General features: G+C 35.5%; 1 protein-coding gene across 2 annotated transcripts in view; it reads right to left on the bottom strand.

Annotated features, from left to right (window-relative positions):
- PPM1F (protein phosphatase, Mg2+/Mn2+ dependent 1F) overlaps positions 1-16,526 on the bottom strand; it is a 504,486-nt gene that overhangs the window by 129,158 nt on the left and 358,802 nt on the right. For both annotated transcript variants that reach the window (XM_044068735.1, XM_044068736.1), the window contains exon 4: positions 13,075-13,274. In XM_044068735.1, coding sequence (XP_043924670.1) covers positions 13,075-13,274 — 200 coding nt within the window. The remainder of the gene's footprint in view (positions 1-13,074; positions 13,275-16,526) is intronic.

Consider the following 16,526-nt stretch of genomic DNA (forward strand, 5'->3'; position numbering starts at 1 on the left):
AGAATTACCAAACCTATTAACCTTTAACCAACTCACAACAGCCCACCAAATCCTCTATCATCCCAAAAAGACCCCAGCCCTAAAAGGTCTACTAAAGCCCTATACCAGCAACTGTCCACTAAGAAGTACCAGCAAAGCAGTGGTTAAAATCTCTGCAAGTAAATATAATTCTGGGGACTGTCTCTACTCTAGTGCTGTTGCAAAAAACATGGAATACACTTCCTCTAGATATTCGAACATTGGATGACATACACAAGTTTAAGAACCTTCTTAAGTCCTACTTTTCCAACTCATGGATATATTCATGCACTAGCCCTGGGTAAAATCATACCATTATCTATCCCAAATCTGCCTCATAGTGAACTACTAGCCCCTCAACATCAGATCTAATACATTCTTAGCAAAAATTCTTCTGTATACTCTTACAGCATACTGTGTGTGATTACTGATACACTTACAAATGACTAATGTATGCAGAGCATTTTTTACTGTAGATATAAATTTGTACAGTTACTACTGTGTGGTGCAAATGTTATTGTTCACTTGAAATCTTGTATTGCCTGTATAACTGTGTACAAATATTACTATGTGGTGCAAATGTTATTGTATAACTGTGTACAATTATTACTGTTTGGTGCAAATGTTATTGTTTTCCAAATATTGTATTACTGTATGCAGCTTTTCTCCCCGGGCATCAACTGAAAATGAGTAACCCAGTCAGACATTTCCCAGTAAATAAATGTAACATAAAATGAATAAATTAAAAATGTGTGTGTGTGTGTGTGTGTGTGTGTGTGTGTGTGTGTGTGTGTATGTATATATATATATATATATATATATATATATATATATATATATATATATTTATATAGACATACACACACACACACACATATATATATATATATATATATATATATATATATATATATATATATATATATGGATCTAGGACTTTTGAACGAAAGTTCAAAAGCCTGAATCCAAAACCACCGAACACACTTTAACGAAAGCGCTTTCATCGAACAACTGCTTTCGTTAAAGTATGTAAAAAAACAAACAAACAAAAAACCCCCCACAAAATCTACTTGAATGCTGGGGGGCAAGCCCCCCCGCACCCCCAGATGTGGGGGGCTGCATCCCCCACGCCCACCCTACTTTAATATTCTCACTCCGAGATCGCACTACAGTGGGGGAAAAGGGAATTTTCCCTTACCGCACCGTAGTATGACTGGAAGAACAAGCATACTTACGTGAAAGTGCTGCTTCAGTGAACAGCACTTTCGCACAAGTATGCTCACCAAATTGGGATTCGGTTAAAGATGCAGTCGAGCATCTGTACGGATCCCATAAATATATAAACACATACATATATATGCTTATGATTCCCCTTCAGAAGGTCGAACGGCTGAATTCTCGAAATGCATATGGCCGAAGCCATGTGCTTGAATTTCAGAAGCTCGACCTTCTGAAAGAGAAGTAAAAAAAAAAACCCCACAAAACAATGTTTCTGCAGGGGGGCAAGACCGCCCTGCACCCCACACACACCCCGCTACTTATTTATTCCAACTCCGAGATCACACTACAGCGCAGAAAGGGAAATCTCCCGTTCTGCGCTGTATGCCGATCCCCATTCAGAAAGTCGAGCTTCTGAAATTTCGAGCATATGGTCTCGACCATATGCATTTCGAGATTTCAGCCATTCGACCTTCTGAAGAAAACTATATATATATATATATATATATATATATATATATATATATATATGTACACACACACACACACACACACACACACACACACACACACACACACACACACACACACACACAAACATACATACATAAATATACACACAATTCTGATAAATTATACTCATAGCTCACACTACCTTGGGGAAAAAACATTTGCTTTTAAATCTTAAAATTTCCGTTGCGCCGGATACTGCAACCATGAAGCATGGATTCACTATATTTGAGTTGTAGGGGTGTAGGGCACAGATATAATCCCCCACAAAATCATTTATATTCATCAATTTCACTGCAACACTGTTATCTATTCTATGCTTCTTAAATTCAACTATGCATAGTATTACATTTCATGGAGTTTAATTTTATATGCAGTAACAATTATGAATTTAAGTATATGATATTCTATGGTTAGATACTCTCACTTTTACTTTTGCATGCAGACACCTTTGACAAATGAGCACAACTCAGCCCAGCTTCTGATGGCGTGTAGATGTTACACCCCAGTATTTCAGCTTCTACCACTGATGGTACCATAGCTACACAACTAAGTAGCCATAGCTTCAACAGAAAGGGAGAAGAGATAAAAGACAGGTAAAATTAATCAACAGGAAACATGCTATAACATTAATAGCTCTGCTTCTGCTTGACCAGGCTGTATGGCTCACTGGTGCCATGACCCTAGGAACTGTGGGGTTATTCTACCACACTCTGCACTCATATCTGGTAGAAAAGTCTTCAGGGCATTCTGGGGTGAAATGGAAAACATCTCCTACCACTGTTAAAAACTTCTGTAAACACCAAGTCAACCAGCACATCTAACCAGACAATGGAGAGTGTTCTTGTCGCATCAGCTCCACATTGTTCAGCTAAGCAAGAGCTACTCATTGTGACAAGGAGCAGATACTGTAAGCAAGTAATCATCCATGGAAGACTGGATTTATGAGTTCTGCACCCTTACATCATCAAGTCTCTCCCCCAGCAATCACAACAGAACTATTCATTCCCGCACCTCAAGGGCTGGCTTCCGTCATCATTCATACATGAGGGTATGGCTCGAGCTACGGGAAGTGTGCCATTATTTTCAAGAGGCCAGCATTTTCTCTAGTGCTAATGTTCTCTCTCAGCATAATGATTTGCACTTCATTAGGCCAGGCAGAATATGAGAAACAGCTCTATAATGTCCTCCACTCCAGACCCACAGGCAGTCACACCTGCTTATCTCATTCCTGTTCCCACCCAGCTCTAGTGTTCCTTCTGAACTTCACTCCATGAAGTATATGAAGGAATGCCCCAAACACTCCCTCCCTTCCAGGACAGGCACACCTTTCCTAACTGCATCTCAGTCAACAGCTCCAGCCGCTAAACAAACTCTAGTCATCTGGACTCTAGTCAGGGCTTTACCCCTCTATACCATCTGCAAGGGAAAGACTGGATTTAAGAAGTTAATGTAGAACAGCATTAAGCTATAGGAGAAATACTGTATAAAGGGAGGAGTAAAAATTTGTGATGTAAAAATGTAAATTTCTCTAGGTTTCTTGAAGTAAATGGTTTTGGGGATTGTTAAAAAATCTTTAACAATGTTTATGTAAACTAAAAGCAGGATACCAAGGTGCCAAACCAAAGTGCAGGAACAAATCTTTTATTATCAGCTTCACCAGTAAAAGCGTTAAAAACACATAGAATAAGTCCAAATATCTCGTCAAGCGCTTTCACCCGGGCCCTCCCAGGCTTTTTCAAGACATTTACTACATTGTTAGGCAGGTTCTTTTATATTATTCCTGTCATGCTTAATTGTTTAATTAGTCCTCAATTAATCATTTATTACACTGCATTTAAAAAGATAGGATCCTTTTTTACCCTACCACAAGCTGATGGTGTTAGTTCTTATTGTACTTTTTATAATACACCATCTTTTATTCATTTTAATATTAAATGCATAACTATAATTAAACATTAGATGTTTGAACCATAATTACCATTAAAAAATACGTATTTAAAAACTGTGCATTTTAAAAACATGCATAAATAATGTATGTACAGAGCCTTGTGATGAAAACATATTTGGTTGTATTGAGCCTCTTAGTCACTCCATTAACAATTGATCAACATATGAAAAGAATATGTACAAATACTTCATATTTCAGTAACTGCGGTACCCCATTCTTATTATTCCAACGTATTACATGGATCTAGTGTGCCCTATTCAAACTCTGAAAGTTACTTATGCTGAAAATCTGCTATTGTTAAAAAATATATATATAAAAAATATAATCTCTATTCTATCCACCATATCTGTGAAAAAATAGATAATAGTACTTGTCACACTTTATCATTGTACTATGTCCGGTCTATGTTCATTTACTTCTTAGTCAGCCCTCTGCTGACTAACTCTTTTATGGCCAGGGAGCTAGATTATATCTATTCTTTATTAATTCACATTTTTATTATTATTATTATTGTTCTATAGCTTCGATAGCTCCATTAAGACCTGGTGATTTAGCTGCATCTAATTTTATCTGCCAAAGTAGTTCTTTAAACTCTAATGATGTCTCCCAGTCCCCCCCTCTGGGGTTGATGTTTACCTGCTCTAACACCATGAATTCTATATTCATTCTTTCACATACTAAGGAGTGTTTATAGAAGGCATTTGTTTCTTTGCCTTTGCTAATATCGTAAAGATGTTCGTATATTCTTTTTGCCAGTGCCCTCTCCGTTTTACCTATGTAAAAACTTTGGCAGCACTGGCATAGCCCAAGATATACTACTCCTTTAGCTTTACAATTAAAGTACCCAGGAGATTTTATATATGCTTTTCTTGACTTCAGATAGAACCCTTTTTTGTTCATAATATTGGGGCACTGCCTACAACTATTACATTTGAATGTCCCAGACTTTTGAGTCATCCCACCTTGCCTTACATCAAAGTTTGTTTCCAGCAGTTCTTTCAAATTTTTGTTCCGTCTTCTAATAAATTGTGGTTTACCCCCAAACATTTTCTTAAATTCTTCGTTCATAGTTATTATAGGCCAGTATTTGTTAATGACCTTCTCTACTGCAACACTTTCATTGCAGTTTGTATGAACAAAGAGGCATTCATTCTCTTTTGTTTCGTTGTCTGTTTTCCTATATTCATGTCTACGCTCTTCACCTAGTAAAGGGAAGTACTTTTCTTTTCTTTGACTTCTTACTTCTGATGTTACTACCTCTATTAACTGTGTTGGGTAGCCTCTTTCTTGAAATAACTTTTTCAAGAATAAACATTCATCGTCAAATAAATTTTCTTCACTACATATTCTTGCTGCTCTAATTACTTGGCCTTTAATAATTCCTTTCCTTTGAAATAAAGGATGGTTGCTATTGTAATGCAAGAACATGTTGGAATAACTGTCTTTTCGATGTATCCTGGACATGAAACAATCATTCTCTCTATTTTTCCACAAATCTACATCAAGGTATTGTAAGTTATCAATTTTTATATTACATGTGAATTTTAAAAAGTTAGTGCTATTATTGATGTATTCAATGAATTGTTCACATTCTTCCTTGCTGCCCTTCCAAAAAATGCATATATCGTCCAAGTAACGTTGGTAATGTGTTAGGTGTTCTGCCCATCTTGTGTTGAATATATATTTTGACTCCCAATACCCTAACACAATGTTGGCATAAGCGGAGGCACACGGGGTCCCCATAGCTACTCCCCTTTTTTGCCTAAATAACTCACCACAAAAGTATACAAAATTGTTATTTAGAATGACTTCCATAAATTCAACCAGTAGTGCTATTGTTTTACCTCCTAGCTTAGAATGCTCAGCTAACATTTCATTGAACCATGCCAGGCCAGTCTCATGTGGAATGCTTGGAAATAGTTCAACCACATTTAATATTGCATCCACAAATATTAAAAAAGTACACAACAACTTTAAAAAAGTACACAACAACTTTAAAATTCCTATGTAAAGATTCCTGGGAATTTCTACGTAGTGTTAAAAAAGAATTTTACAATGAAACCAACTACATGGTCACAGTGGATGTGGTTGAACTATTTCCAAGCATTCCACATGAGATTGGCCTGGCATGGTTCAATGAAATGTTAGCTGAGCATTCTAAGCTAGGAGGTAAAACAATAGCACTACTGGTTGAATTTATGGAAGTCATTCTAAATAACAATTTTGTATACTTTTGTGGTGAGTTATTTAGGCAAAAAAGGGGAGTAGCTATGGGGACCCCGTGTGCCTCCGCTTATGCCAACATTGTGTTAGGGTATTGGGAGTCAAAATATATATTCAACACAAGATGGGCAGAACACCTAACACATTACCAACGTTACTTGGACGATATATGCATTTTTTGGAAGGGCAGCAAGGAAGAATGTGAACAATTCATTGAATACATCAATAATAGCACTAACTTCTTAAAATTCACATGTAGTATAAAAATTGACAACTTACAATACCTTGATGTAGATTTGTGGAAAAATATAGAGAATGATTGTTTCATGTCCAGGATACATCGAAAAGACAGTTATTCTAACATGTTCTTGCATTACAATAGCAACCATCCTTTATTTCAAAGGAAAGGAATTATTAAAGGCCAAGTAATTAGAGCAGCAAGAATATGTAGTGAAGAAAATTTATTTGACGATGAATGTTTATTCTGAAAAGTTATTTCAAGAAAGAGGCTACCCAACACAGTTAATAGAGGTAGTAACATCAGAAGTAAGAAGTCAAAGAAAAGAAAAGTACTTCCCTTTACTAGGTGAAGAGCGTAGACATGAATATAGGAAAACAGACAACGAAACAAAAGAGAATGAATGCCTCTTTGTTCATACAAACTGCAATGAAAGTGTTGCAGTAGAGAAGGTCATTAACAAATACTGGCCTATAATAACTATGAACGAAGAATTTAAGAAAATGTTTGGGGGTAAACCACAATTTATTAGAAGACGGAACAAAAATTTGAAAGAACTGCTGGAAACAAACTTTGATGTAAGGCAAGGTGGGATGACTCAAAAGTCTGGGACATTCAAATGTAATAGTTGTAGGCAGTGCCCCAATATTATGAACAAAAAAGGGTTCTATCTGAAGTCAAGAAAAGCATATATAAAATCTCCTGGGTACTTTAATTGTAAAGCTAAAGGAGTAGTATATCTTGGGCTATGCCAGTATTGCCAAAGTTTTTACATAGGTAAAACGGAGAGGGCACTGGCAAAAAGAATATACGAACATCTTTACGATATTAGCAAAGGCAAAGAAACAAATGCCTTCTATAAACACTCCTTAGTATGTGAAAGAATGAAGATAGAATTCATGGTGTTAGAGCAGGTAAACATCAACCCCAGAGGGAGGGGGACTGGGAGACATCATTAGAGTTTAAAGAACTACTTTGGCAGATAAAATTAGATGCAGCTAAATCACCAGGTCTTAATGGAGCTATCGAAGCTATAGAACAATAATAATAATAATAAAAAAGTGAATTAATAAAGAATAGATATAATCTAGCTCCCTGGCCATAAAAGAGTTAGTCAGCAGAGGGCTGACTAAGAAGTAAATGAACATAGACCGGACATAGTACAATGATAAAGTGTGACAAGTACTATTGTCTATTTTTTCACAGATATGGTGGATAGAATAGAGATTATATTTTTATACATATATTTTTTATATATATATTTTCTAACAATAGCAGATTTTTAGCATAAGTAACTTGCAGAGTTTGAATAGGGCACACTAGATCCATGTAATACGTTGGAATAATAAGAATGGGGTACTGCAGTTACTGAAATATGAAGTATTTGTACATATTCTTTTCATATGTTGATCAATTGTTAATGGAGTGACTAAGAGGCTCAATACAACCAAATATGTTTTCATCACAAGGCTCTGTACATACATTGTTTATGCATGTTTTTAAAATGCACAGTTTTTAAATACGTATTTTTTAATGGTAATTATGGTTCAAACATCTAATGTTTAATTATAGTTATGCATTTAATATTAAAATGAATAAAAGATGGTGTATTATAAAAAGCACAATAAGAACTAACACCATCAGCTTGTGTTAGGTTAAAAAGGATCCTATCTTTTTAAATGCAGTGTAATAAATGATTAATTGAAGACTAATTAAACAATTAAGCATGGCAGGAATAATATAAAAGAACCTGCCTAACAATGTAGTAAATGTCTTGAAAAAGCCTGGGAGGGCCCGGGTGAAAGCGCTTGACGAGATATTTGGACTTATTCTATGTGTTTTTAACGCTTTTACTGGTGAAGCTGATAATAAAAGATTTGTTCCTGCACTTTGGTTTGGCACCTTGGTATCCTGCTTTTTTGAATTTTACCAGTTGGTGTTGTTCCTGCAAAGGAGTTTTTTGTTCGGTAGTTTATGTAAACTAAACCAAACGACAATCTCTTTTATTTTATTCCTACAAAAGGGAGATGTGGTGGAATATGTAAATTAAATGGCATGCTAGGCTGGCACTGTAAAAGGGCAGGGGGGTCTACGGTCAGATTCAGGTTGGTAGCTGTTCATCTTGAGTTTTGTCTTGTCAAAACTGCTGTTGTTTGAGTTCATTTAATAAAGGCAGCATTACATGTTTCTGTCACACTGGTGAATCCTTTAATCCAGGAGACTAAACAGGTGACGTCAAGCTGTCTCAGGTATTATTTACTTTTATTTTATTTATTTATTTAACATTTGTTTACTGGGAAAGTACAACTTGGAACAAAGCCAATTTTCAGCGGAGGCCTGGAGAGAAATGCTCCAGAAAGATGTAAAGAAAGTTCCTCGGTGAGGGACTGATTCAATTCCCACCTGTAGCCTAAACAACGGGATCTGCTAGTTTGGAGACAGTTCCTCAGTGATTGATGGATTCAGTGTGCATCTGCTGGAATTTCTGACAGAATGCTGCAATCTTCTGAACTGCAATGGGATGACCTAGACATAGATTTGCTTATGACCTACAGCTGTTGACTTTTTTTTTTAAATATCTTCATTAAATTACAATTTAAGACATGGAGAAACGCATTAAAAGAAAACAAGCCGTATTAAAATGTTTTCATTTACATACATTACAAATCACACATCTTTTCTTTGCATCTATTATCAGTTCAACATTAGATAATTTGCTCAATTACAGTCTTTTCTTCAACCTAAATCCTCCTCCTCCTCAGTACTATACTACATGTACTGCTTCCACCAGGGTTGCCAGACATCCCTATTTGGGCGGGACTGTCTCGAGATCAGCAGCCTGATTCCGAGTCCCGCCCTGCCGGTTTAAATCCCGGCCAGCCTCCGCTTTGTTTTTTTTTTTTTTTTTTTTTTTGATTGGCCCGTATACCTGCCATACGGGCCAATCAAAAATCGCTAAACACGGAGCTTCTTGTGTTCTGCATTAAACAGAAGTAGCTCCGTGTTTAACGATTTTTAATTGGCCTGTATGCCGGTATATGGGCTAATCAAAAATCGCTAAACACGGAGCTACTTCTGTTGAATGCGGAACTGCAATGCATTACACACAAGAAGCTCAGTGTTTAGTGCAGAGCCACTGTTCTTTAATGTGGAACTCTGTTCCGCATTAAAGACCTTTTTTTTTTTTTTTTGGTCTTCACTTGCCGTGAAAGACCTTTTTTTTTTTTGTCCCTACCTCTGGCAACCCTGGCTTCCACTATTTCCGTTTATTTCTATGTAAATTTCTTTTTCCCTTTTCTAAAGAACCCTCTTGCAATTGTTTTAGCTTTTTATAATATTCAAATACATTTGGTGTAGACTCTCATTTCCATTTTCTAGTAATTGCTTTTTTTGGTAGCCACCAGAATTAAATGTAATAAGGCCATAGTACCTCTAGGCAATTCAGATTCTATGTCACTGCTCAAAATAATAATTTCTACAGTTACGGCCATCTGCTTACCCAATATTTCTGACAGAGTACTCAGTAGGGAATTTTTAAAATCTGCCATCTCATTACACTCCCAAAACCTATGTTCCCACATACCTTTTTATTCCCCATCACATTTGCTACCTACCTGAGGAAACATGTTTTGAAGTCTGCTTGGGGGTATAAAAATAACCATGCAAACACTTCCAAGCAAAGATCCTAAACCTTCTGGAATTTGTAGCATACTTGGGAGCCATACATCAGACCTCTTGTAAATTGTTTTTCCAGTCTCTCTTTCCAGTCTTTTGTGCACAGTGCAATGAATGTGATGCGTTTTATGTGAGCAAGACTGTAAATAATCTTAAGCATAGGATTTCATGTCATCCTGCAGAAATCCACTCTGGATGTAAAAATAATGCACTAGCCGTACACCTTGCTCTTCATAAAAGACACACAGGTTTTAAGTTCCAGACACTGGATCACATAGACATGGGTGATCTTGAAGGACACATCCTCAATATGCTGGATAAATGTGAACTTATGTGGCAATTAACACTGAACTCTTTCAGGAAGCCTGGACTAAACTACTACTGTTCACTTAAAAGTGTACTGTAACTTAGAAAATTGCCACATTGTTTACATGATTGATTTTATTTTATTTTATTCTTCCAGTTGGTTTTAAATACCATGCTAAATCGTTTTTAATTGAAGTGTATATTTTGTTTCTATCATAATTTTTTTTTTCTTTTTCTCATTCTTTTTTCCACTTTATTCAAAACGATATGTAATAACAATACTAATTATAAAAATAATACTTTTGCAGATAGTTTTTAGGGTTCTTGTACACAGACCTGAAGAAGTCTAGAAGGATGAAAGTGATCTGTGTTAACCATAGGTTATGGAAATCGAATATGATCCGCACAATGGATTTTTTACAGGCAAAATGTATATGTATATATTTATATATATTTTTAGATTGCCCAAATGGTTTAAGGTTTATATATTTCCAGCCATGTAGTATATTGTCTTGGATAAAATCACAGGCTTAATGTTCTAGTTAAATAAGAGGTACCACATCATTATTAATTTTATTTAAAGTACATAAGGGTTATATTACTATGACAGTTACTAAGTAGGGCAGGACCAGCTCGAATGTTACTCCGATGGGGGAAGGGATGTGAATTTAACATGTATATCAATACACTGTTTTTTGCAGCACAATAAACCACTCCCTTACCTGATAAAAAGTATACACATAGTCAGAAAACTTATGAGGAAACTATTATTCTGTTATTTTTGTTTTACTTGGAAGGCATCTGTGTACTTAATAAAGGATTTCCGGCTGGAAACAGACTGTCTACCCTGCTTGGATTACTTTTGAATAATTAGTAATTCTGTATAATATTTCAAAAATATATTTTTTTTGACCTAGGACGAGTTTAAGTTCGCTACTTCTACTACCATTATCTGATATGACTAATATACAGTGATTAACTAGAGATATATGGACTGAAAATCTTTCACACAGAGAAGTTTCTTACACTGTTTTCTTTCCAATCTTTTCTAACCTTCTTTGATTGATTCTTATAGTTATCATGCAATATTTTATATGTCCTAATATTTATTCCTTTTTTAACAGCAGCTTCTTTTCTAGATTCAATTGAAAACTCTACCAGAGCAAGTCTTTCAGTTAAGATTCCGCTATCCTTTTCTATTTCCCTGTGCACCAATATCAATCACAAAATGATACTGATCCATATCTACCAATTGTGCCAACACCGTTGCAATTCTTTTAGCTAGTATAGGTATAAACACTCAATAATCATATTTTAAAATTGAAATGGGCTTATATTAAACTAAGTCTGATGACTTTTACCATCCTTAGGTAATACATCCACCACAGCTTTCTTCTAAGTTGTTGGTGTTTTCCCTCCTTTTAAAACGGTGACAAAATCTTCCAGATCTCTATTACTTTCTTTCCTCCTAACTTCCAAACTTCCACAGGAATACCATTTGTTCCTGGACACTTTCCAGAAGACTCATTATACAACACTGTTTTTATCTCATATCCTCTTATCTTAACTGTTAACTGTTGAGCTTCATCTATCTCTAACCTTGGCATAATTAAGTCTTTCAAAATATTTCCATGTGTGCTCTTTCTTTACTTCCACATTTCTCTGCTTTACCCAAATTTTCATAGAATTTCTGAAATATCTCTAATACCTGTACAGGATCTTTGGTTATTTTTCTTGTTGTAGGCACACTAAGTTTGGCAACAACCCGTTCTACTTTTTGTTGCTTAAGTCGTCATTCTAAAAGTTTTTGTGCTCTGGAGTTATTACCAAGAATAGTTGCTTAACAGTAATCTTTCTAAGCTCATGCATATTAACTAGATACTTCTTTATTTTCTCATTAGCACTCTCGCTCTTATTCGCTTCTCAGAATCTCAAACTTTATTTTTTAATAAACTGCTTGTCATTGTACATTAAAATTTTGCATTTTCCTCAGCAAAGAAGGCTCACAACTCAAGATTAACTGTTTCCATGTGCAGACAGCTCATCTGCATGTAAAAGTATGAATCCTTGTAAATTTCACTCAGAGCATAATGTACAACTGCCTTCAGCAGCAGACGTCTTGACTCCCACTAAACATTTGCTAATGGAAAAGAAACCAAGCTAATATGTTTGCAGAGGTAAAAAGTTTGGTATTTTTCATGGCTTTTCTCGTTTTGTCTTATTTTTCAAGCCAACTTGCTTACAAAAAACACTTGTTTACAGCTTAAGCCAAGGGTATTAATCTAGACATTCACCCTTGTAAAAAATAAGAGAAAATATCTTAATTCTATAAATAATGTAATCGGTGCACTTTTTTCATTCCTCCCCAGTAGTCCAAGATCACAAAAACAAAATGTTAACAGTAAGCTTGCTTCTGTCCAGCTTTTCTTCTGTTGTTATGCTGAAAACCATATATTTCTTACAAAAAAATACTTGTTTATTTCATCCCTGCGAACAAAGAAGCCAAACTGTAGACTACATGGTTAGAAATATTTCCTGCTTTAGGAGATTAACTTTATAATGCTTTGGTATAATTTATTTAAATTGCATGAGAAAAAAAGTAAAGAGCCTTGTCAGGTAGAGGAAACATAACTGCATGGTTTGTCCTAAACATACATTTAGGTGCAGTAGTTAAGAGGTTACTTACTGTTTACCAAGGTAATGTTTTTGCCACACAGGCCAGGAGTCACACAATCTGTGATACACATCACTGTGTGCCCATATCATGGACCCTAAAAGGAACTATTTATTAACTAAGGTATGCCAGGCTTAGCAGGACTGGGCCTATGTGCTTATTTTGTAAAATACAGAAACTCATTTCATAACTTTTTTTTTTTTAAATAAAAAAGACAAAGGTACATCAGGAAATGGGAAAGCACAGACACATTTTACTTACCTTAAGACCAAATAACTGGTTGAACTCTTGAAGGGAAACATGTTTATCCTCCATCTTCCTGCGGGTGTTACGTATTGCATGACAGGAGATCTGTAGGTAGCGTTTTTGATGTTGTAAAGCAGGCATTTTCTTGTGCCAGGAAGCACACACCTCCCAGAGCTTGTTAAAGAAACTGTGTTGTAGGGGCTGAGCTTCGAGTACTTTGTAGACAAAGAAAAAACAAACAGAATGACAAGAAATGTGATTACTACAAGCTGTCATTTACCAACTCTTACTAAGACTGAAATACTCATTACAGGAAAGAGGAAATACACACTTTTTCAAAAAAATGAGATGTTACTTCAAAATCTTGTAATTCTGCTCAATGAATTTCCACACAGTAGACAGAATAATTTAAAAGAAAGAACAGGAAAGGCAAGCTAGTGAATGAAGCCTAGAAGGGGCACCATGGTCCATCACATCAGCTTGTATCTTAGCACAAAATACAAATCACATCACATTCTCCTATTCCATCTGGCTTATGTACATTCTTTCTGTTTTAACTATCATATCAACAACAAAGTACAGAGAATTTTGCCTACAAGTGTTATTTATAAACTCTTACACAAACCTCATGTTTCTAATTAGTTGTATTTGACAAATTACAAACTTCTGGAAATAAGGTATACATATCTACAGACACCAATCCACCATTTCTGTCAGTGCTTTAACATTTTTTTAAGATATCTGTGACAACCAGATCGCAGGTTAAACAGAACAAATATCTGTATAATCTCTTTTCACCAGATGTTAACTTGCCAAAGATAGATCAGTGATGCAAGGACTCATATGGTCATGCCTCAGCAGTATATGCCCCTTCAGGTCTACAAGCAGTGGCAAATTAATGCTCAGTGCAGTATGATTGGCATGTTTTTACTTAAAAATGTCAAGGACGCAATATCCATATTTAAGGGGACATGATAACATGAAGTATTTAGGAGTATGGATTAAAAAGGATTCTGTTGCGTCAGCTAAGGCTATATGGGAAACTAAACAAAAGATGATACAAAAACTGAGAAATTGGAAGCTTTGTTATAAGGATATGGATAGTAAGATACAAGCAGTCAAAATATTTATAGTCCCTTTAGTCATACACAGGTCAGGCATATTTTATACACCACAGGAGAAGTTGTGGATAGCAATTAGTAAAGAGCTGAAGGACTTTATTTGGGAGGGGAAGACAGCAAGAGTCAAGTGGGATAAGCTGATTCTTCCAGCAGAACAGGGCAGATTGGAATTACACAATTTAAAGGGGTATTTCAGAGCTACAAGGTTAAGGCTCCTATACACAGCACAAGCAGAAAACTATAATTCAAAGTGGAAAGGGATGACGTTGAAAGAGGGGAAAGTTCAAGAAACAAGAAGAGACTGTGGTTTGGGATGTAGGCCATTAAGGAGAATAACAATAATCATACAGAATATTATATCCATGAAGTATCAGACAGTATTCTAAGAACTAAGCCAATACGGAAATGGAGAAAGGGAATTCTGCTGATAGGGATGACTGCAATTATGGATGCAGGCAAGAGGCAAGAAGGAGCTGGAATTTATTGGAGAAAACTGTTAAAAGAAGCAAGCTATTGGGAGCAAATAACTAGAGAGGGAAAGGTAACAGAATGGGAAGAGACCAAGAATTTAGACTGCAGGTTAAAGACTGACTTCCCTATCAAGGATTAATATCAGAGTATAAGCCAAGAGAAAGAAATAGGGGAGTCCTAACAAAAGACCAGTACTGGTACAGTTTTTAGTAGAATCTAGAACAGAAGCTGCCATTAAAAAAGGAATAATTATTAGAGCATATAAAATATTGTATGATAACTATAAGAACCAATCAGTGGAGGTTAGAAAGGAATGGAAGCAGAGATTGGTTAAGCAATTCACAAAGAAACAATGGGAGGATATATGTATGTCTCCCAAATATGTAACAAAATCTAAAAGATTTAGGATTTTTGCTTGGAAAATGATTACATAGATGTTTTTATACCCCATGTAAACTCCATAGAAGTTTTCCTCAGACAGCAAATGATGGAGGTGTGACAGGGAGGAAAGAGGTACTTGGGAACATGTTTTCTGGCAGTCCGGTCGGTTGATGGACTTTAAGGATTCCCTGTGGGATGCACTGTCGGAGATGCTGGGTGGGCAAATTGGTGTGATGAGGGAGATGATTTTTTTAAACTATGATACAGAATCGGAATTGCCAAGACACGGTAAGGCCTTGCTGTGTCTAATTATGGTGGCTGCCAAAAAGCAATTACTAGAAAATGGAAATCAAAATCTAAACCAACTATATTACAAGTAGTGAATATAGTAACAGAGACAAGACAACTGGGATTGAGATCTTTAGAAAGGGTAGGAGCAAACTAAATAGGAAAAACATGGGAACTATGGGAACAATACATACAGGGGAGGAATGAGGTTTAAAAGAAGGCAGGACTTAAATGAACTATGTAATGTCTGACTTAAAATGATTGAGTAGATAATAAGTGATATATACTGTCTACAACTGGGAGTATGTCAGTGTGGTTTGTGATGTAAAATGATTGCAACTAGGATTGTATTGGTGTGGTTTGTTTTCATTTATATAAATGTATGACTGTAAGTGATGGTTTAATAAAAATGTTTCTTGTTTAAAAAGGGGCAGGATTTGAATAATTTATGTAAAGTTGCTTATGTAATATGATATATAGCAATCTATATGAAGTATAATGTTTATTAATATTAATTTAATACAGTTTCATTACTTTTCTATAAATGTAAAATTACCTATGTCACAAGTGATAATTCAATAAAAGTGTGTTTAAAAAAAGGTCAAGGATAATATATATGTGTACTATAGGGAGACAATAACTACTGTACCACCCATGCACCACATACAAACAGATAAAGTACAATACTTAAAGATTACTGAACAATGTTATTTATTTGTAGTTTTAAATAATAAGTGCCAAGTGAAAAAATAAACTGGGTGACTGTTTGAAAAGGACAAGCAAGTGATTTGTATTGCAACAAGAATCTACAAAAGGTATCATTATAAAGGGGCAACTTACAGTGTCTGGAAATGGCCCCAGTACCATTGTTCACTTTAATAGGATTTTTTAATGAGAAGATGTTTTAAAAATCATTAATCAACACAGCCACTGCTAGAAAAATGGAAGAAGTTGTTATTTTTGTGCTATATTTTAATTCTGTACATAACATGATCAATAAGCATTTACATCCTCATCAACAGACAAACAGTCAATGCTCACAACACCGTACTGACTAAGTTGCTTCTTTCCAGGCTTTCTTGCATTACTGCAGTGTAAATACTAGACACATTGCAACTAAGAAAAAGTACTTTCTTACCTTAATATCACTAGCATATACAACCACCAAGCACCTACCTTATATTTAAAATACCTCTAACTGCATAC

This window comes from Protopterus annectens, chromosome 4.part0 (assembly GCF_019279795.1).
Source record: "Protopterus annectens isolate FY-2018-M chromosome 4.part0, PAN1.0, whole genome shotgun sequence".
NCBI lineage: Eukaryota > Metazoa > Chordata > Ceratodontiformes > Protopteridae > Protopterus > Protopterus annectens.